At 37.6% G+C, this 22,875-nt stretch overlaps 1 protein-coding gene across 4 annotated transcripts in view; it reads left to right on the top strand.

The window, feature by feature from the left end:
- Positions 1–15,438, top strand: part of LOC122551642 (growth factor receptor-bound protein 14-like) — a 150,309-nt gene extending 134,871 nt beyond the window's left edge. For 3 of the 4 annotated variants that reach the window (XM_043693891.1, XM_043693894.1, XM_043693892.1), the window contains 5 exons: positions 906–1,022; positions 3,116–3,185; positions 3,481–3,568; positions 10,130–10,223; positions 13,095–15,437. In XM_043693891.1, the coding sequence (XP_043549826.1) occupies positions 906–1,022; positions 3,116–3,185; positions 3,481–3,568; positions 10,130–10,223; positions 13,095–13,241 (516 nt within the window). In that variant the 3' untranslated portion in view covers positions 13,242–15,437. Of the gene's footprint in view, positions 1–905; positions 1,023–3,115; positions 3,186–3,480; positions 3,569–10,129; positions 10,224–13,094 lie in introns of all 4 variants that reach the window. The other variant, XM_043693890.1, reaches the window with a different exon arrangement.
- Positions 15,439–22,875: the final 7,437 nt, after the last annotated feature.

Genomic DNA, 22,875 nt, shown 5'->3' with positions numbered 1-22,875 from the left:
CTGGACTCCCCGACCCCAGGGAAAATACTTTGTCTATTTATCCTGTCCATGCCCCTCATAATTTTGTAAACCTCATTAAGGTCATCCCTCAGCCTCCGACGCTCCAGGGAAAACAGCCCCAGCCTGTTCAGCCTCTCCCTGTAGCTCAGATCCTCCAATCCTGGCAACATCCTTGTAGATCTTTTCTGAACCCTTTCAAGTTTCACAACATCTTTCCGACAGGAAGGAGACCAGAATTGCATGCAATATTCCAACAGTGGCCTAACCAATGTCCTGTACAGCTGCAACATGACTTCCCAACTCCAACTCCTGTACTGACCAATAAAGGAAAGCCTTACTGAAGTCCATATAGATCACATCTACTGCTCTGCCCTCATCAATCTTCTTTTTTACTTCTTCAAAAAACTCAATCAAGTTTGTGAGACATGATTTCCCACGCACAAAGCCATGTTGACTATCCCGAATCAGTCCTTGCCTTTCCAAATACATGTACATCCTGTCCCTCTGGATTCCCTCCAGCAATGTGCCCATCACTGAGGTCAGGCTCACTGGTCTATAGTTCCCTGGCTTGTCTTTACCACCCTTCTTAAACAGTGGCACCACGTTTGTCAACCTCCAGTCTTCCGGCACCTCACCTGTGACTATTGATGATACAAATATCTTAGCAAGAGGCCCAGCAATCACTTCCCTAGCTTCCCACAGAGTTCTCAGGTATGCCCGATCATGTCCTGGGGATTTATCCACTCTTAACTGTTTTAAGACATCGAGCACTTCCTCGTCTGTAATCTGGACATTTGATGAGTATCACTTATAGATTATGCGAACTTGTTTGTTTCTTGCAAAAAACCGTTCTTTAAAAATCGTACCAAAAATACTTTTGAAAACATTTTATATTGCCTTCATAGAGAAGCGCCTCAGAAAACTCTCTGGTAGCCATGGATTTCTCTGGACACAAAGGAAGAGTAATTGAAAACCCTATGGAGGCACTTACAGTTGCTACTGAGGAGGGGTTGGCATGGCGGGTAAAGTACTGGTTTGAACATAGCCAACACATGATGTTTTGTTTTATATTAGATTGAGAAAATAATTCAGAATAATTAGAGCCATGCTACATTTTAATGTACTATAGAATCTGTTTATCATGATTGATGTTGGCCATTAGCCCCCCAAATGGTCGGTGCAGTTGACAGTTGAGTATAACAGACGATAGTAGTCTCTGATGAGTACGGTTTCATGATTTTAAAAATGAATTAAGGAGCAATGATGTTTAACTCTCAGTACCTATGCAAGAATCAGTTGATCACTTTTTTTTAAAGGTGTAAGGGGTACTGTACCTTTTAAGAGAGTTGAAAGCTAGCAAGGACTTGAGTGGCCCACACAGTCCGAAACAAGGTAACAGTGTAACACTTGATCAGAACAGCTAGCACTGGCTGGGTTGCTATGAGACAAAAAATAAAATTCAAATTCGGCCGATCTGTTTAAATTATGCCCTAAAGATACCAAACTCCAATCAAATTTGAATTTGGTATTTTTGACAATATTAAAACCAATGAAACGGTCTGATGTTTTGGGGTTTAAAACCAAAAAAAAAACGGTTGAGGGAAAACTGCCAAAAATACTAACAGATGTAAGCTGCTAGTGAGAACTCTCTGAGACATACCTTTCGGAGAAGGAGTTTGCATAGAAAAAAAAATCAACCCTGACCTGGAGTCCAAATCTACAGAGGAAGATATGAAGAGAAGATTTGACAGCTGACTAGTTTTGAAATTTGAATTTTTCTGTAAATCTTAATCAAGGGTTTTATCAGACCAGTATTGTGGAGGGGAAGGTAAAAGATAGGTTTAGATAAATAAATTATAAATAGTTGTTCATTAATTATTCTCTGTTAGATTTAAAAAAATAAAGTTGTTAATTTTCACTTTAAATAGTTACTTTTGAGATAGTTCTTTACCTCTTGAATTTTCATAGATTACAGCATGTTTTCTGTTTTGCTGGTTTATATTAACAGGGCGGGGGGGAGGAGTTTATCCTGTGTCGTAACAACCTTGATTAAAATAAAATTGTTCTTCAAAGTCCATTATATATGGAGTGCTTTGGTATGTTTGAGAACTGTGATCAGGCATTACAGGATATAAATCCAAAAAATAAACATAAATCAGTTGGTTCACATTTCATGTCTGAGTTGTCTTCACAAGCTGCCTCATCTGAATATTTAGTTTTTTTTTGTTTTAGTTTATAGTTTTTCAGCACTTTTAAGTGAAGTAGAAGTAAAGTTGCTTTTGTCCTGCCTGTCCATACAGCTGCTCTCTCATGAGAGGAGATTGTTGGTGATTTAACGTAAGGGTCACCATTCTTTTGGCGAGGGCAGAAGTTGAGAAGGAGAATCCTTTGTGGTATCTTCAGCTGGTGTGGAAACCGAACCCAGTGTTGGTGTCAGTCTGTTTTGCAAATCGGCACGTGGAAAATAGGAGTTAATGATTTCTTTACGAACTCCTGAATGTTTCTTCTTTCATATGAAGCATGGTCATTTTACTTTGCTCCTTTCATTGCTCTTAATCAAAATCAGACTTCTGTGTAGAGAAAATTCAAGTCATTGTCAGATAGAGTGACATTGGCCAACATACAATAACTGGGGTATCCATGTGATTCTTTGCGGTTAACTAGGATCAGCTAAGAATACTCAGTAACTTGTCAGTAATATTAGTTAGGCAAAAGGGAGGACTGCAGATTCTGGAAATCAGAGTCAAGATTAGAGTGGTGCTGGAAAAGCACAGCAGGTCAGCATCCAAGGAGCAGGAAAATAGACACTTCGGGCAAACACCTTTCACCAGGAATTAGTTGCTATTAGTTAATATTAGGTACCCATTCATGTGCTGAACTCTATAGATTAATATTACAACAATTCAAAATTTATCCTCGAGAAATAATGGAACCACTAGAAGCAATTAGTTTCAATTTGCACACGTTCTAATTGTTATAAGCAAGCGACATATTCCAGTGTAACTCTGAGGTAATTGTATAGAATAGCATACAAGTGACTTTAGGCTTATAATTCAAGTTGGATATGTTTAATAAAGAAATTGATATTTTAAAATGTAAATTCTTGTAAAAACAGAGGAGAAGCTGTCATCGTTTGAACGCATATGGAAGTCCAACCACATCGCAGAGCACTACATCATGTCAAGGTTGTTTCAATATGTACTTTGTGCAGCAAGTATGATATTGCATGAGTCAAGCAAATTATTGATGTCAGTTCATTTTAAATGAAATATATTTGCTGATCCACTTAAGATAATGGATAATAATAGAAATAATATTTAACATTTGAAGACTATTTGCTAAAATTCAAAAATTCAAGTTTTTGTCTATTATGTTGTGACTGTGCTGGGTTAAGTTACTTTTGAGACATAGCTAAATGAATATGTTTTATGCTAATTCTATGATTTTGTTTAGAAATTCATTTTTTCCATTATAATTTAGCCATTCATAGGATGCAGCTATGGTTTCATCACCGACTCTCCAGAGATGAAGCTCAAAAACTATTAGAACAACAAGGCCTTGTGGATGGGTAAGCATCAATTTAAGCATCAAGGAATATTATGATTGGATGAGACATTGTGTCCATAATTATAATAGCAAGTGTTTCCAGCTAGTTTGATTTAGGAAATTGTTTACAAGAACATATAAGAAACCGGCAAATGCTTCTAATTTACATACATTTGTGATTGCTTTCACTTAAAGTTTTTATGAAAAAGTGGAGTTGATATTGATCTTTTGGCCTTTTTAGAGCCAAGTCTTTAAAATGTTGATCATTAAGTGTTAGTATAAATTTAGTTGAGATTCAGCCTCTTACATGAGTTGATTTTCTTATGTAAAGATTTAATAATGATTGTTTGGAAGTCTTGGCTTATTATTCATTTGTTAATATTGAGACCTTCACTTCTAAACTATCTTTATATGCCACTTAATTAAAAAAGGCATACTTTTAACTCTTTCCTCCACTTCATGTAGCCATTTTGGTTGGGTTCACAATATCAGTGTTGCATCTTGATGCTTTACTTTATTTTGATAGAAATATTTATATTCTAGATATACATTTTGAGTTGTATAAAGAAGGTACATTTTTAACCATTAACATTTCATGTTCATTTAGTTTTTTTTAAATTTACAGATATTGGATTCTTTGTTATTGCTACTTTGAAATACATGCCTTAATATGTGAGATTTGGATTAGCAATTGAAAGTATTCAGAGTCCTGCATCAAACTTAGTTTTTTTCATAACCTTTGTCCCAATAGAAAAAAACACTCTAAAACGATTGTTTTTGGTATTAAATAAAATGTACTTACATAATAATTTGACTGTAGGTAAACCTTACAATAAGATATCCTGGAACATCAACTGAACATTACTTCTCAGTTTATTGGAAACATATATTTAGATTTATACTTTAATCTCCACTACTTGATATTTGAAACTTGGCTTTGGGTGAGTGGAGTGGCATTGGAAGTGGATTTGTGATGTCCTTGATTGTTTTAGCTTTCAAAATGAAGTTCACGCCATTAGAAAACAGATGGTAGGAAACTTGTTTGTTCAAGAATTGTGAATTTTTTTATCGCATACAAAACTTAATAATCATTTGCTGTTGGCGGCAGGGTGGGGAGAGATGGATTTTTGCACCCTACAAACTTCCGCATAAACCAAATCATCCGCCGACATTTCCGCCACCTCCAAAAAGACCCGCCACCTCCAAACGGACCCCACCACCAGGGATATATTTCCCTCCCCACCCCTTTCCACCTTCCATAAAGAGCGTTCCCTCCATGACTACCTGGTCAGGTCCACGCTCCCCTACGACCCACCCTTCCATCCTGGCACTTTCCCCTGCCACCGCAGGAACTGTAAAACCTGTGCCCACACCTCCTCCCTCACCTCTATCCAAGGCCCTAAAGGAGCCTTCCACATCCATCAAAGTTTTACCTGCACATCCACTAATATCATCTATTGTATCCGTTGCTCCCGATGCGGTCTCATCTACACCGGGGAGACTGGGCGCCTCCTAGCAGAGCGCATTAGGGAACATCTCCGAGACACCCGCACCAATCAACCAAACCGCCCCGTGGCCCAAGCTCCTTTTCAACCTATCCACTCCACCCTCTCCTCCCTGACCTATCACCTTCATATCCTTCCCCACTCACCCATTGTACTCTATGCTACTTTCTCCCCACCCTCACCCTCCTCTAGCTTATCTCTCCACGCTTCAGGCTCACTGCCTTTATTCCTGATGAAGGGCTTTTGCCCAAAACGTCGATTTTGCTGCTCGTCAGATGCTGCCTAATAGATACAATTCTAGTTTATCTTGCCTTACCTCATGAAACAAATTGTCTATTTCAGGTATTAGTCAACTAAACCTTCTCTAAACTGCTTCGAACATACTAACATCCTTTCTTAAACAAGGAGATCAATGCTGTACAAAATACTTCACACATGGGCTCACCAGTGTTCTGTATAACTGAAGCATGACCACCATACCTTGTTTTCAATTCCTTTCACAATAAGTGGTGACATTTTATTAGCCTTCCTAATTACTGGTGTACATACAAACTAATGCATTGCAACTAAAGCACTTGGACACCCAGGTCCCTGTGTGTTTCAGATCCTGCAATCTCTTACCATTCAGCTAATGGGCTTTTTAAAAAATTCTTTCTGCAACAGTGTAGTCCCTGAAGAGTACTGTATCATGATTTTAAAAATGAATTACTTAGCAATGACGCTTGTCACTCAGTAGCTATGCAAGAATCTATTGGTCACTTATATAGAAAAACCGTTATTCAAAGTCTATTTTATATGAAGAGAGTTGATATATTCAAACTGTGAGCAGGCATTACAGTGTATGCACTCCGACACCCAGCTCAATGTACATCTCAGAGCCTGCAATCTCTTGCCATTTAGATGATGGGTTTTTCTTTGAATTCTTTCTGCCAAGATGAGCTGTTTCACGTTTTTCTATATTATACTCCATTTGCTAACTCACTTAACCTCCAATGTCCCTTTATACATTTTGTATGTGATCTTCACAATTTACTTTCCTCCTATTATATTCTTATGATGCAGAGGTTGAATCACTCTGTTAATTAAAACTAAAACACCCAGAGAAGCTCGCCTCACCTTGTAATCTGTTAAAACTGAGTGAGTGAATGAGTGAAAGAAAATCCCTGGTTTTCACTGTTTAAAGAAAAAAAAACAATTTATTTTCCTAACAGTGAGCACTAAACAAAAACTCTTAACAAATCCAAGCACGTTTTTCTCTTAAATAATCCCAACTCTACTAAAATGCTGCTCCAATAACACAATTATTAAACAATAAATTAACGTAAACTGTCAATCTTACAGTCTCTTATGCTGTCTTCCTTCAGGTCTTCCCAATCTGCTGCTTCCTTCCGTCCTTATGGTCCCATTGTTTTTCTCCCTGGACTGTCTTTTATAATTTTTCCTTTTTGCTGTGAGTGTTTTTGTATAAAATTTTTTGGTACCTTTAATATATGATGCCTTCTGAGAGATTTCTGTGAGAGTGTTGAGATGTTTATTTCTTTGGCTGGCAGTCATTTTCAAAACCCCTTCCTTCAACAAACCCAAGCCTTGTACCCTCTCATTGGTCTGATGTTGTTAATAAAATCAAATTCAAATTTTTGGTATCCTGGGCATATAATTGGCTAATTAAAATCCGGTTGCCTTAACATCAAAATGCAATCCCAAGCTGATTTTTGCACATTATCAATTCTCAGCACTCTCTACACCTGTCAGCTATTCACAGACACTTGTGCTGTCAATCTCTCAGCTCAGAAAAGACACTTGTCTTTTAAAGTGACCATATATTCTTTCGACTTTATAACAGTATCATCAGAAAATTTGGCAACCATACCTGCAGTCTCTTCATCGAAGTCACCTGTACATACTTTTAAAAAGTTAAGGTTCCCAGATCACTCATTAAATATTCCAATTTGAAAAGACCCATTTATGTACGCTCTGTTTTCTGGCATCTAGCCGATCTTACATCCATGACAATTGGTTGCACCTTACACCACAAGCTTTTTATGTTCTGCAGTAACTATTGATATAGCATCTTATCAAATGACTTCTGGAAACCCATGTACAATCTAACTACTGATTCCCCTTAATCCACAGCAGATGATATTTCTTCAGAAAACTCCAATAACCTTGAGTTCTTTCCAAGAGCTCCTGCTATGAAGTCTCAAATAATACCTTCTGCAAGTTTCCCTAAACAGATGTGAAGCTAACTGACCTGTAATTTTCTGCTTCTGATCCTTCTTGAATAAAGAAGTTACATTTGGTATTTTCCAAGAAACTTTTCCTAAATCTTAAATTTTCAAAAATTCCTAATTATCTCACTAACCAATTAATTTAAGACACTAGGGTGAAATCCAGTTGGATCCATCTCCAATGGTTTGTTCGGCACTACTTCTCTGGTTATTGTAATTTTCTGGAGTACCTGCCTTTGATTCATTTCCTGATTTACAACTAATTCTGGGATGTTGCTTGTTTCTTTTATAGTGACGACCAATTCCTGCCCAATTTATGTGTTGTCTCCTTATTTTCCATTACTTATTCCCAATGCTTGTTTTCTATTGGATCTCTTTTTTTGTTTCCAACAAGTTATAGAAACCTACAACATGCTTTTGTATTTCTGGCTAGATTTATAAAATTTTCTAATTTTTTTTCCATATTAAACTCTGTCTTTTTTTAGCTTCTATTCAATTTTCTGACCCATCTCTGGAAATAAATGCTTTTACTTTTAAGATTGTTACAATCTTTAACTTCTTTATCAAACCATGATTACTGGGTCCACCCTTGAAAATTTTCTTGCTCATTGGAATGTACTAATATTTGTACTGTTAAATATCCATTTAAATGCCTAAAGCTGCATCTCTGTTGAACAACTTTAAAACTTCAGATAATTTTGATTTCATTAAGTTTAAAAACAAACTTGTCTCAGACTCATTCTTTTTTCCGTCAAATATATGATCATTGCTACCTCAGATCTTTTCATTTTGAGAACTTTAATTAGTCCTATCTCATTTTACAGTACTATATCTAGGCTGCTCTTTTATTGGCTTTAGAATGTGCTAGTCTGAGAATCTATCCTGAAAATATTCTATGAACTCTCATCTTCACAACCACTACTCACTTGAGTTTTCCAGTATATACACGGTGGCTCAGTGGTTAGCACTGCTGCCTCACAGCGCTCAGGGACCCAGGTTCAACTCCCACCTCGGGCAACTGTCTGTGTGGAGCTTGCACATTCTCCCTGTGTCTACATGGGTTTCCTCCCACAATCCAAAGATGTGCAGGTTAGGTGAATTGGCTGTGCTAAATTGCCCATAGTATTGGGTGCATTAGTCAGGGGTAAATGTAGGGGAGTGGGTCTGGGTGGGTTGCTCTTCGGAGGGTCAGTGTGGACTTGTTGGGCTGAAGGGCCTGTTTCAATACTGTAGGGAATCTAATCTAAATCTAAAATATGTAGATTAAAAGTCCTTCATGATTATCTTCATACCATTCTGACCAGCTCCCATTATTTCTTCCTTTTTATACTGAGCACTACCATTTGTTACTTTTGGGGGCCTGTTCATCACTCCCACAAGAAGCATCTTGCTTTTTAACATTTCTCATTTCCTATCCAAACTACTTCTACATCCTGGTTTCCTGAATGCAAGCCATTCATCTCTATTGTGCTAATATGATCACCATTATGACCTCCTCCTTTCTCTAGTTTTTTTGTCCTTCTTAAATGTCATGTATCTTTCAGTTTTCAGGTCCCAGTCCATGTAATCTTGCAACCATATCTCTGATGATGATCATATCATTTTATTTATTTCTATTTGTGCTATAAGTTCATGTTCTATTTCAAATGCAAAATGCATTCAGATTCAAAGTCTTCAGGTTTTTCCTTTTATTGTTTTTATAACTGTAAGACCATAAGACATAGGAACAAAATTAGATCATTTAGACTACTGAATCTGCTCCACTACTCAATGAGATCATTAGCTCTATTGATAATCCTCAACTCCACTTTCCTGCCATTCTCCATAACCCTCGATTCCCGTAATGATTAAAAATCTTATCTATTTCAGCCTTGAATAAGCTTAATGACCCAGCCTTGACACCCTCTACAGTAAAGAATTTCACAGATTCATTGAGAGAAAAATAAACACCTTGTCATCACTGCCTTAATTAAGTGATTCTGTTGAGATTATGTTGTCTTGTCCAAAAGGGGAAACAACATCTCACCATCTACTCTTTTGAACCTCCAAGAAACTTACATGGTTCAATAAGGTCTTCACTCATTTTTCTAAATTCCAGTAAGTACCAGTCCAACTGATTCAATCTCTCTTAATTAAAAATCCCTCCTCTCTGGAATCAGTCGAGGGAAACTCTATTAGATTGTCTACAATGCGAGCATATTTTTCCTTAGATAAGGGACCAAAACTGTTCACAGAATTCCAGATGTGGTTTGATTAGTGCCTTATAGTTTTAGCAAGACCTTCCTTTTTTGTACTGCATTCCATTTGAAAGAAAACCATCAGTGCATTTGTCTTCCCTATTATTTACTGAACCTGTATGCTGGATTTTGTGACACACACACAAGGATCCCTGGATCTATCTGTGCTGTAGCTTTCTGCAGTATTTACCTATTTAATATTCAGCTCTTCTATTCTTCCTGTCAATGTCTATAATCTCACGTTTACCATTTTGTATTCTATCTCCCTAACATTTGTCTACTCACCCAACCTGTCTATCTCCCTCCATAGGCTTAGTTGGTAATTCTGACTACTTGGCTCTCTGCCTATTTTGGTGTTATCCTTATGGCCTTACTTGTTGATTTACTCGTAGACGTGTAAGTTCTATCTCTTCTTGTCATGGTCTGTTGATCATTTCCTGCCTTAATACCTTTCTCTTCAGCCTTGATACCTTTCCCTTCGGTCTTGATGCTACTCTTTAACTTATCACTTCTTCCCAAATTTGATCCCTTTTCCCCCATGAGTTAAAGTTTTCAGATAAACAACAATTTATAAATAACCAAGATTTATTTTCCTTCTTATCATCCCACGTAGGATGTTTTTACTACGGGACAGTCAAAGTAACCAGAAAAGTTTTGTTTTGTCACTATGCCATTGTCAGAAGATAAGGCATTTTCAGATTGTACCGGTAAGTAGTTGGAGACAAAAGCTCAATTTTAATTATTTATACCAACAGATTATGGGCCTGTGTTTCACAATGAACGATTCTCAAATGACAAAACTGCCATTTTAATGTTCCATCTTGATAAGATGATGGTTTTCAAAGAAAATACTATTTCATTCTCTTTAACTGTCATAGTTTACAAAGTTCAACCTTCAAAGTGTATCTTAAGTCATCAGCATGTTCAAGAATCTTCAGCTGTTCAATAGTTGCCAGAAATGATGATGGATGTACTTTGAAAAATAGCAACGTGTTAACATCTACAGGTTTTGTACTAGTATTAGGTTTTGATCACCTAACAAGAATTCCCATATCTGAATGTAGACAAAATATAACTAATACTTGTTCTAGTACAAAGGCTTTGGATTCTTATCAGTTACAGAATATGCCGCAGGATCCATTTGTTTGGGTTTTGTAGTGATTATAATGATAACAGCCAGCTGGACTTCAAAGAATGAGTTCCCTGATTGGTGCTGTTAATCTGGTCCAATCAGGGCCCCCTGGCTGACAGATAAAAAGAAGAGTGTCAAAGATTATGACAGTCAGCTGACTAGGAAGAGCAGTACTAGAGTTGAGGACTTTTCATTTGTAAATAAAGTATGATTTGGTGACGGAATACTGGCCTCAGTGGAATTATTTAAGATTTGCTGAGAGGAAAATAAATAGAGAAACGTGGAATATTGAAAGTGACTCTGTAATCCATATGTCCAGTAATAAATGTAATAATCTTCCAAGTACACACTCTCAAAAATCTATTTTTTTTCTTAACCTTATGCTGAAAATCTCACACAAGTATTCTCTTTTTCAATGTAAGCAAAGTTAGAAAATTCCATCATTCCTCAGGGTTGACCATAGACTGGAGTCATATACATTATGTGTATATATACACAAGGACATCTAGCCTCAGTCTTCAGTTCTCCTGGAAGCACCACATCAGTGGTGACACCACAATGTTCAGAAGCTAGACTTCATTGAAACTGGGTTCCTGCCACTGGAAGATGAGAGGAAAGACTCCCACATTCAAAATTGTTTTATATGCTTTCAACAGCAAACATGCTCTTCTGATATTGGTTCTCAAGTTGCATCTGAGAGAAGCTCTAGAACAGTGTCTTACAAACTGTGGGTCATCGCCCTCAGTGGGGTCACTGGCCAAGTGTTTGGAATTGTGATCTGCAGTGCAGCAATAGCTGTGTGAATCCTGGACCAAATGCTATGAACTATGCAGCCTTTTTAAGTTTCACAGTTTTTGAAATAAATAAAAGTGCCATAAATGCCCGATCTTACAGACCCGAATCTTCTCCTAAAAATGTTAACTGGAAAGCAAATCACTTTTTACTTAAAGCCCCTGTGTATTAAACAGCTTTTGCTCCCTGCTGACTCTCATTAGCCCTCTTCCCTCATTTTCTCACAGGAATGTGACATAAGTAGTTAGGTAAGGGGTAAATGTAGGGGTATGGGTGGGTTGCGCTTCGGCGGGGCGGTGTGGACTTGTGGAGCCGAAGGGCCTGTTTCCACACTGTAAGTAATCTAATCTAATCTAATCTAATCTAAAAGTATTAAGAGGCCCTGATGAGAAAAGCTTTGGGAAGCACTGAATACTGAAAGGCCTCAACAGAGTAGATGTTGAGAAGATGTTTCCAATGGTAGCAGACACTAAGACCCGAGGGGCCAGCCTTAGAGCAAAGGGAAGACTTTTTAGAATGAAGATAAGGAGAAACTTCTTCAGCCACAGAACGGTGAATCTGTGGAATTCATGTCACAGAAGGCTGTGGAGGCCAGGTCTTTGAGTATATTTAAGACTAAGATAGGTTCTTGAGGATCAAAGGTTATGGGGAGAAAGTGGGAGAATGGGGTTGAGAGACTTATCAGCCATGATTGAATGGCGGAGCAAACTCTTTGGGCTGAATGGCCTAATTTCTGCTCCAATATCTTATGGTCTTAAGCTATAGTACTCAGCTAAGGAAGTTGCTCATTAAAGTTTATTTACATGCCAATTAGGGCACTTGTAACCTGACAGGTATATTGCAGGATGTCCCAAGAGTGCAAAGGGAGGGCAGGCAATTTTAAGACAGAATACCCAGAAAAGTGACGTAAATTTCTTAACACAAAAATTCCTTCCCCCAGTAATGTATCAGAAATATGCCAGAATCTAGACTATAGGGGGATAAAAACCAAGTTCACAGGAAACTAATTATGGCTACCAACAATTAATTGCCTGTTGAATGGGTTCATAAATAAAAGGTGTTCTTTTGGAATTGATAAAGTGTGCTGTATTCTTTGCACAAGTAAAAAAAATGGAAAAACTTGATATTTGCTGCTTTTCGTAGCCAGAACATAATTATTTGTCCAATTTTATTCACTATGGGATTCATCTTTTAATTAAAAGCAGTTGAATGCTAATAACAGGTTGAGAGATTTTCTCAGTATTACATAAAGACCAGATGATTTTCTATCCATTTTATTGGGACAATCGCTTAAGGATAACCACTCCATGAGAATAAGTTGAGAGGAGGCAGGACCTCCATGAGCTGTGGCTGGTATGAAGATTGAACCAATGCTGTTGGCTTTAATTCAGACCACCTGTAGTCACCTAGCCAACTGAGCTAACCTACACCTTGAGAGATGTTTTATAATTCACTAAGTAAGTCCTGTGGAAGATGTTGCGGCTTGTTCAGAAAAAAACCTTTAAGCTTCCACCACTGAGAATTGTTTTATTGAAGTTATACAGAGTTGCAATTATGAAATATTACAGAATAACAGGGTTGAGTTATACAGAAACTATTGCATAATTACAACTGCATTGGAATTTTCTCATCAACTGCTATGTAATCGATGCAGCTAGAAGAAGACGGAGAATCATACTATTCCCTGGATGAAGGTCACACCAAATTTACTGATCTTATCCAGCTTGTGGATTTTTATCAACTCAACAAGGGTATGCTGCCATGCAAACTGAAACACCACTGTGCTCGAATTACACTTTAATCTCTGAAGCCATCAGCTCATCTGGAATTTGTGAATAACAAATATGGTGTGAGCTCAGGATAAACAGACCAAAACTCTGCAAGGGTACTTGTTAATGTCTATTGTGTCTCAAAGCAAGTAGAAACTGAGTGGAATCAGATTGTTAACTTCATTCAAGTCAGAATCTGGTTGATTTCATCTGATTTGTACTTGAGGATCACTTTTTCTGTTAAAGACCAGATTATCAGAACAAAATGAATAAATGAGTATAAGCCATAGTGCTCAAGGGAAGCAATCACGAGAAAACAGTTTCTGCTTAACAGTTTCTGATTTTTTTTAATAGTACATTGAAATGGCTTATTATTCATTGCATACCATGAATATTAAAGCACAACATTTGTCAAAAGATTGATTCATCAAATGAAGAAAATGATCGTTAGGATCATTAGCAAAACAACCTCAATTGCTTCTTTCAAAGTTACCAAATGTGCAGATTCAGACAAATGCCATTTTGTTTAGAAGTTGAGAACTGTGCTTTGAATTAACTTTTGGTGGATATTGCCTGTGAAGGAAATGATTGCAGTGGATTTGTATATACAGATTTGCTTTGCACAATATAATTTTAAATATCAAACATTCTTAAAATGTGTTGAGTCACTTAATAATTGTCTTTGTTTGTAATATATTTAAGGAAATAATCACCTGAGTTACTGAATACTTCTGCATTGTATGAAATACATTGACAGCAAATGTATTGTAGCAATGAAATTGACATTCTTCACAGCGACTGTATAAATACTTGATCATTTCCTTATGAATCTCTCATCTAAATCTTCATGGTTGATTGTAAGAATAGACTTTGCTACAAACAAAGTTTTTTGGAGATGGATCCACATGTTATGACCAATGTAGGTTATAAATCTATCCCATGAATTATGTCTGATGAGAACTGGCTTTACTAGGTTTTAAAATTAAAATTAACTTGTTTCTCACAAACAGTATTTGTACCTTTTTTTAAAGTGTGTTAAAGAAATATTTTCATGTATAAAATATTCTGATCTGACCAAAACGTTTGCCATGATATTTAAAAATAGTTCACATCATTACATCATTGTGAAAATGAATTTATTTTCCAAATATAAATCAGAAGTAATTCTGTTCTGTAGACACTGGCGAATTTGCACTTTGTGCTGTGCTTTTACAATTAAAATATTTATTCTGCTGTAAAATAATTTTAACATCACAATGTGAGGAAATTAGTTTCATCCTCTAACCTCAAGAAATGAAGTCACCTTTCTGGTGGATTTTGGGTACTGAGGCAGATAACTCCAATCAGAAATTTCTTAAGTTGCCAGACTGACTGCAGTAAAATGTACTCAGGATTGCAAGATTTTCACTCTAGGGTGTGATCAGTGTGTAGGCGGGTGATTAGGGAGGAAAGAAGGTAGGATTGTTGGTGGGGATGGTAGGAGGCGGAATGGTTTGGGGGGGGGCAAGTGCAGGATAAAATTGGCCCACGAAGCTCAGATGCAAATCCCCTACCTGAGAACCATATTGAAATAGGAAATAGTAGTTGACCTATTGAAGCAGTTGAGAAGGTTTTTCTTTTGATAATGTCTGACAGCCACAGGCAGGTTCTTGAAAAAGTTTGCAAATCAGGGTCTTTTTTTAAAAAAAAAACTTTGGATCATTGGCAAGTAATTAGACTTTATTTGCTTTTCATGAGCATTTATGCCTATTCCAGGTTATAGCCCTTTCTGTAGCCAAAATGGGTTCTGTTTAAAGTTAGTAACCGGTTCAAATGGTGAATTTGTGGTTCCATCCTTTGTGAGTCACTGCCTGTTGCATTTGCCCTCATGCTAAAATGAAATCTGGGTATGGGGGCCAGAATTATGCATCTGGATATCACTCAACATTTCTAAATATCCACAAAATCTTCATGGTTCCATGAAAATCGGGCCTCTTACTATGTGCCCATACTGCACTAACTTCTTAGAAGTCTTCACTTTTGGTTGTTCCTTCCAGGCGGCATTATTTGTGATTTTTGAAGGGGAAGAAAGCTGTTTTGAATGAGTTTTCTTATGTACGTACTTTACAAAACATTGTTTGAAGTGTCAGCTTGCAACAGAAATGTTGGGTGAAGCATTTACAGATCCTGCTATTTTCTGTTAAAGGAAATTATGCTTCATTGTCTATTTCCACATGATGAATAAAGTTCTCTTCAATTATGTCTATCAATTTAATGATGCTATTTAGGGTAGAGTTTGAAATTAATAATTAGAATTTATACTTTAACTTTTGCATAATGTTATGTAAATTGAAATGTGTACAAAAATGTCTTTACCACTTTAAAAGCTATTTAAAAAATCTTTTGTGTAGCATGTTCCTTCCACACTCAGTTCAGTCCAGTGATTTGTAATTTATAAAGTATCAGTCAAAATATCGAAAACTATTTGGACTTTGCAGAAAGCTGAGTTACCAGTCTGTATTTGCCTCATGCTGTTTCTTATGTCCAATACTGAAGATTTTTTTTTCAAAAGCAGGAAAGAATATACCTGATCATAATAAGAAGTTGTTTTAGTTTAAAAGAAATACCTTTCTTTTTCAGTTATTAATTTTGCATTTTTGACCAGGAAGAATTTCCAAATAAGTATCTTGAAATTAATTGGCTGACTAGAATTATAAATGTGTGCATTTGGAATGTACTCTTGTTGATCATTTTTGATGGCAGATGCAGAAAGAGTTGCAGTGTGATCAATCTGCTACATGCATTGAGTAAACTTTGGTGAGGTGTTCAAAGTTTCAGTGGGGGAGCATTTTGGGAACAGTGACCATAATTCTGTAAGTTTTAAGTTCGTATGGTTAAGGATAAGATTAAAACTATTAAATTGGGGTAAGGCTAACTACCATGATATTAGACAGGGATTGGGGGTCTGGCTGTATAAGGGTAATTCTGGTATGTGGGAATCCTTTTAAAAGCCAATTGATTAGGGTTGAGGACCAGCATGTTCCTATGAAAGTGAATAAGGATGGCAAAATTCAGGAATCTTGAATGACAAGAGAAAATGAATGCTTTGTCAAAACAAAAAGTCATACATAAGGTTTAGGACACTGAACGCAGAACAAAGATAGCAGTAAGAATGCAAACAAGGAATTAGGAGGGCGAAAGGGACCAAAACATATCCTTCGCAAATAGGAATGAGGAAAACCTCAAAGTGTTTTACACATAGATAAGAAGCAAAAGGATAGCAAGGGATAAGGTAGATCCACTCAAGGACAAAGGAAAGAACTTATGTATGGAGCTGGAGAAAGTGGGTGAGGTCCCTGATGTATACTTTGCATCAACATTCACAAATGGGAAGGATATGGTCAAAGGAATATCTCTGGAGGGGTATGGTAATATTACAGGGCATGTCAATATAAAAAAAAGAGATATTGAGTGTTTTGAAAAGCATTAAGGTAGACAAGTCTAGTTGGGATCTATCCCAGAATATTGACAAAGGTGAGGGAGGAAATTGCTGGATCTTTTTGTACAAAGTCTTTGTATCCTCTTTAGTCCTGGAGAGTTCCCAGTGGAGTGAAGAATAGCCAACGTTGCTCCTTTATTTAAGATGGGCAATTGGGTAATTCAGGAAGTTATAAGCTGGTGAGCCTTATGTCAGTGGTAGAGAAATTATTGGAGAAGATTCTTAGGGATAGGATTTATTCTCAGTTGGGAAAATATGGACTTATTAGCAATAGGCAGCATGGCTCTGTCTAGGGAAGGTCACAAACTTGATCTGGTTTTTTGAGGTAGTGACAGAGTTGATTGATGACAGCAAGGCAGTAGAAGTTGTCTACATGGGCTTTAGCAAGGTCTTTGACAAGGGCTTTCAAGGCAGGTGGTATAAACGGTGAAGTCACATGGGACCCGCGGTAAGTTGGTAAGTGGATGCAGAACTGGCTTAATGGTGAAAGGGTGGTTTTCCGATCAGAGATCTGTGACCAGTGGTGTTCCGCAGGGATCAGTGTTGACACCTCTGTTGCATGCAATATAGAAAAAATTATATGAAGGACAAAGTAGATGGCCTGACAGTAAGTTTACAGATGACAAAAAAAACTGGGAGAACTGTGTATAGTGAGGAGGATTACAAGAGGATACAGCAGGATCTTAATATGCTGGAAACTTGATTGGAAAAATAGAAGATGGAGTTTAATCTGGACAAATGTGAGGTGATGTGATTTGAATAGTCTAATGTAGGAAGGAAGCATACAGTAAATGGTATCATCAACATACAGAGGTCCACAGTTCCTTGAAATTGGCAGCAACAAAGGTGGATAAAGTGGTCAAGAGCATATGGATGCTTGTCTTCATCGGTCGGGGCTTGAGGATAAAATTTGGTAAGTAATGTTGCAGCTGTATTGAATTGTGGTTAGGCCACATTTAGAGTATTATATTCAGTTCTGTTCGCCACACTACCAGAAGGATGTGGAGGCTTTGGAGAGGGTACAGAAATGCTTTACCAGAATGTTTGCGCCAGGATGGAAGGTAATAGCTATGAGAAACAATTAGACAAACTTGGTTTGTTTTCACTTGAACATCGAAGAATGAGAGGGCGACCTGATAGATGTTCACAAAATTGTGAGAGGAATGAAAAGCCAGAGATTTCTTTTTCTCAGGGTAGAAATGTGAATTACGAGGGGGCATAGGTTTGAGGTCAAAGGGGGGTAAATTTAAAGGAATGTGAGAGGCAACTTTTTTTTTTACATAGAGGTTGGTAAGTACCTGGAAAGTGCTGCCAAAGAAAGTGATGAATTGGAGGCGTTTTGGCAGATATATGAATTGGCAGGACTCCCCAAATTTTAGTTTAGAAAGACATCATGTGTCAGCGTAGTCTTGGCGGGCCGAAAGGCCTGTCCCCGTGCAGTGCTGCTGTCTGTTCTAAACAGTGCTTGCTTTGTTTGAGACTTATATATTAATTAAATAGCCTGTACACAGTGGCTGTTATGAGGAAGCTTGAATGATGTACTGGTAAAGTTGATAGGAATATTTAGCAGGATAATACCACTGCATAAAAAGTGATAATAAGATAGGAGATGTTACCGAATCCTATGAGAATACATCAACTTGAAACATCAGTATGCCACAACACCAGTCTAAAGTTAAGAGTGAGATGCAAGATGAGCTAAATGAAGAAATTAACTGAACTCATCAGAGCTAATGGGGTATTTTTGAGAGCAATTAATTACATCCAGAGTCAAATTTCTTTGACTACCAATGTTCTTTGTTAGGGCCACAATGTAACTCGAGCTGGCAATAGTTTAACTGACTCCTGTCCTGTGCACACCAAAGGAAGTCAAAAATATATTATTACATATAATGTAGATTGGTTTAATTAAATATACACTTACTGTGCCTCCTTCTCAAAGAAAATGTGGCATCTTCTCGAAATCTGTTCTATGGTTAAACTTTTCATTATTTAACAGTGACCTAGGTGATATAAGAGAGAACTGCCTGTCCAAGGTTCCGTTTTAAAATATGTGCTTAATTTGATTGCACAGTAAATGGCATAGGTGGACGTAAAACTTGCTTTTTATCCCTTTGTGTACAGACATTAATTCATGATCTAATTCGATGGATTGCTAGATTGGTAGGAGAGCTGAGAAGAAGGAGGTGAGAGAGCCTTGTATTGTAGTTGTGGTGTCCCTACCTGAGTCAGCAGTCCTGGGCTAAAGTGATACTTGTCCCAAATGTGTGTTACAGAGTCAGAGAGGTTTACAACACAGTTTAAAAAAAAACCCTTTGAGTCTGTGCCAATTAAAAACAATCACCTAAGTGTTCTCATTCTATTTTCCAGCATTTGGCCCACGACCTTGTATGCCTTCGCATGACAGGTGCATATCTAAATAAACTGCTTAAATGTTGTAAGGGTTTTTCCTTTACCATCCTTGGGTTCCAGCGAGTTTCAGATTCCCACCACCCTTTGAATGAAAATTGGTTAGTGAAGTTCAATCACAATGGGATTCAGGGAGAGCTTGCCAATTGGATGTAAAATTGGTTTGACAGTAGGAGATAGAGCGTGGTGGTAGAGGTTGTTTTTTTTTGGACTGGAGGCCTGTGACCAATGATGTTCTGCAGGAATCAGTGCTGGGTTCACTGTTGTTTATCATTTATATAAATGACTTGGATGAGGATATAGGAAACATTGTTGGTAAGTTTGCGAATGACACCGAAACTTATGGTATAGTGGATTCTGAAGAAGGTTATCTAAAATACAAAGGGATCTTGATCAGCTGGGCCAATGAGCTGAGGACTGGCAGATGAGGTTAATTTAGATAAATGCGAGGTGTTGCATTTTGGTAAGCTGAATAAAGGCAGAACTTAAACAATTAATGATAGGGTCCTGAGGAGTGTTGTCAAAATAGACCTCAGGATTCAGGTACATGAAAATGGCATCACAGGTAGACAAGGTGGTAAAGAAGGCATTTGGTATGTTTGCCCTCATTACTCAGACCATTGAGTATATGAGTTAGGATGTCCTGTTGTGGTTGTACAGGATGTCGGTGAGGTCACTTTTGGAGTACTGTGTTGAATTCTGGTCTCCTTGCCATAGCAAGGGTATTATTAATCTGGAGAGGGTACAGAAGAGATTTACAAGGATGTTACCAGGACTGGGGGGTTTGAGTTATAGGGAGAGTCTGGACAGGCTGGGATTTTTTTCACTGGAGCATAGGAGATTGAGGGGTGACCTAATAAAGATTTATAAAACCATGGAGGAGCACAGCTAGGATGAATAGCAAAAGTCTTTTCCCTAGGGTAGGGGAGTTCAAAACTAGAGGACATAATTTTAAGTTAAGAGAAGAAAGATTTAAAAGGGACCTGAGGGACAGCTTTTTCAAACACCAAGGTGATTCATATGTGGAATGGACTACTAGAGGAAATGGTAGTTGCAGGTTCAGTTCCAGCATTTAAAAGACATTTGGACAGGTACTTGACGAAGAAAGATGTAGAGGAATATGGGCCAAATGCAGGCAACTAGTTTAGTTTGGAAAACTTGGTTGGTATGAACGTATTGGACAAAGGGTCTGTTTCTGTGCTGACATCCCTCTAAACTTCCTGTCATTTGTATTAAATCTATCATAACTTGTCTGAATAGGTTGATGAAAATAATTGGAACAAGGTGTTGTTCTGGTTAAATTGGAATATGGCAGTTCAGGGATGATGATAGGAAGCAGTTGACACTTAACAGGGATGTAGGAATAATTGGATATAAAGTATGCATAAGAAGTTTGCCCAGTTTACTATTCACTGTGCCTGTACAGTAAGTGTAAGTAAGTGAAATAGATTTTGTGATACTTTTCCACAATTGTACTGTTCAGAATGAAAAATTGTAAAATTAGATCTCATTACTAAATTAACGTAACATTCTTTTGGGAATTGAATTTATAAGAATGTTAAATTTAGTAAACTGATAATAATCATCAGAAATAGTTAACAAATCCTGAATCCTTCAGCAAAATTTCTAATTTGGGTAAATTTAGATGCTACCATCCAGTTCAAAGCTGTGAGAAAACTTTAATTTCACTGAGCAAACTGGATTTTGTTAGTACTTACACTGCAAACTTAGTAGGAGTTGAACAAATTATTGAATGAATAAATTAACCTGTTCTTGCCAATTCTGAAAAAACCGTCAACAGGGGCACAAATTACAATTGATTATTAAAATCTCTTGTTCTTGGGAATTTGTATATGTAAGTGAAATCCTCATTCAAGTCTGGTACCCTGACACCCCACAAATCAAGATAACACTAACATCTAGACCTGCAAATTCCCTAGCTTCAGATTTTTGCTAACAAAGAACTTTACACTAATTAAAACAATAATAAACAATACTCTTGCTATGGCAGGGAGACCAGAATTGTACACAGTACTCCAAAAGTGACCTCATCAACGTCCTGTACAACCGCAACAGGACATCCTAACTCATATACAGTACTCCATATTCTCTGGATTTTGAGGTGTGTCTTCTCTACCTATTGAGCAATGTTTCATTTGCTTAAGCCTTCAAGTTTGAAATAGAATTAGCTATTTACGTTCGGTCTAGCAATAGACTAATATGTTTTGAAAGCACAATTCAGTGAGCATTTTCATGAAGTTTAGATCCAGCTCAGATTGATAGTAATTTTTTTTTGACATGTTGCCAGGAACATTGGAACAGGAGCAAGGCCAATCAAGACTTCCATTCCTTAGTGCATGCAGTAAAAAGCACAGTCATCTTGACTCAGTGCAAGCAAGTATTTATTAATCTTGGATTTAAAATTTAGTTATTCTAGGAAACTATTGCTTTTTGCAGAATGCCTCATTAGTGCTATCCTTTGCATGTGTGGTTCCTAACCTCATTTCTAAACAACCTATCCCTGATCCCCTTGTTGGTGACTCACCCACTGTCACACAAATGTCTTTTACAATAGACAGAAGAAAGACATTTCTGGAAAACCTGAGCAATTCTGGTATGCTGTGTAAAAAGGCAGAGAGTTAATAGTCTATACATTCCTTGAACCGGAATACTACTGTGGTTGCATGTTCTCCTGACTCCAGCCGATTTACATTTCTGTTGGGGTCTTTCAAACCTGACTTTCATGGATATGTCGGTACACTTCCCATTGGAGAATTCTGTCAGAATGGAGTGAAGATATGCCCGAACCTTTTTTTTTTAAGAGCACCATCTACTGTATGGTGTATTAGAGGCCTAGTCTTTGAATATTAGTGAACGGGTAGGTTGATAAAGAAAATAAAATTTCAAGGTGGGTAAATGGCCTTTTGGTAACCTTGTACTTAGTTGTTACACATCAGTGACTTTTTAGGCCTCTATTCTTAACTTCTATTGTTTAAGTAATACCCCAAAATGCCTACTAGTTTGGTCCTAAATGGATGACCTCCTATTCACTTGTTGAAATTTCTCTTGCACACTGTGACCCATTGGATGGAATACTTTCTTATGGATTAGTTAACAGTTGTTCTATTGCATATTTTAAAGCGACATGATTTGGGACGGATGGAAATACAATGCTGCTGTCTTGCCTCACTGGGTGAGCACATTGAAAATCAAGCCCCTCTTCCCAAAATTATCCTAAAAGTTAAAGATTTTGAAAAATATGCAGAATTCCCCAATTTACCTGACTTATAGCCCCAGTTTGACAACACAAACCAGGCTTCTGTAGTTAACAGGAGTTACTTTTGTTACAAATAAATAGACTATGAACCATCAATCCTTAACTCTTCTGGTTACAACTCTATCCCCTCTATCAGTGGAGTGTGTGTGTGTGTGTGTTATGGCAATGTGAAAGATTCGAAAGGCAGTCCAGTGGCCCATGTTCACAGGATCTGCTGAGATGATTCTAGTATTGATCAGAGTGCTGCTTTTTGATTCTCCTTCTCTGATACTTTCACTGGAAATAGCCATGTTGGTGTCCAGTTCAGCTGTCCTGGAGAGGGGTTGGGGTCGAGAGGGCGGTGGGTGGTGTTGGACAGGATTAGAGGGGGGGGTGTGGGGAGCGGATGAGGGGTGCGGTGTTGGACGGGATTGGGGGCGAACCGGGGCGGTGTTGGACAGGATTTGGGGCGAACCGGGGCGGTGTTGGACAGGATTTGGGGCGAACTGGGGCGGTGTTGGAC

Source organism: Chiloscyllium plagiosum, chromosome 7 (assembly GCF_004010195.1).
Source record: "Chiloscyllium plagiosum isolate BGI_BamShark_2017 chromosome 7, ASM401019v2, whole genome shotgun sequence".
Lineage (NCBI taxonomy): Eukaryota > Metazoa > Chordata > Chondrichthyes > Orectolobiformes > Hemiscylliidae > Chiloscyllium > Chiloscyllium plagiosum.
This window is presented reverse-complemented; position numbering and strand designations above follow the sequence as displayed.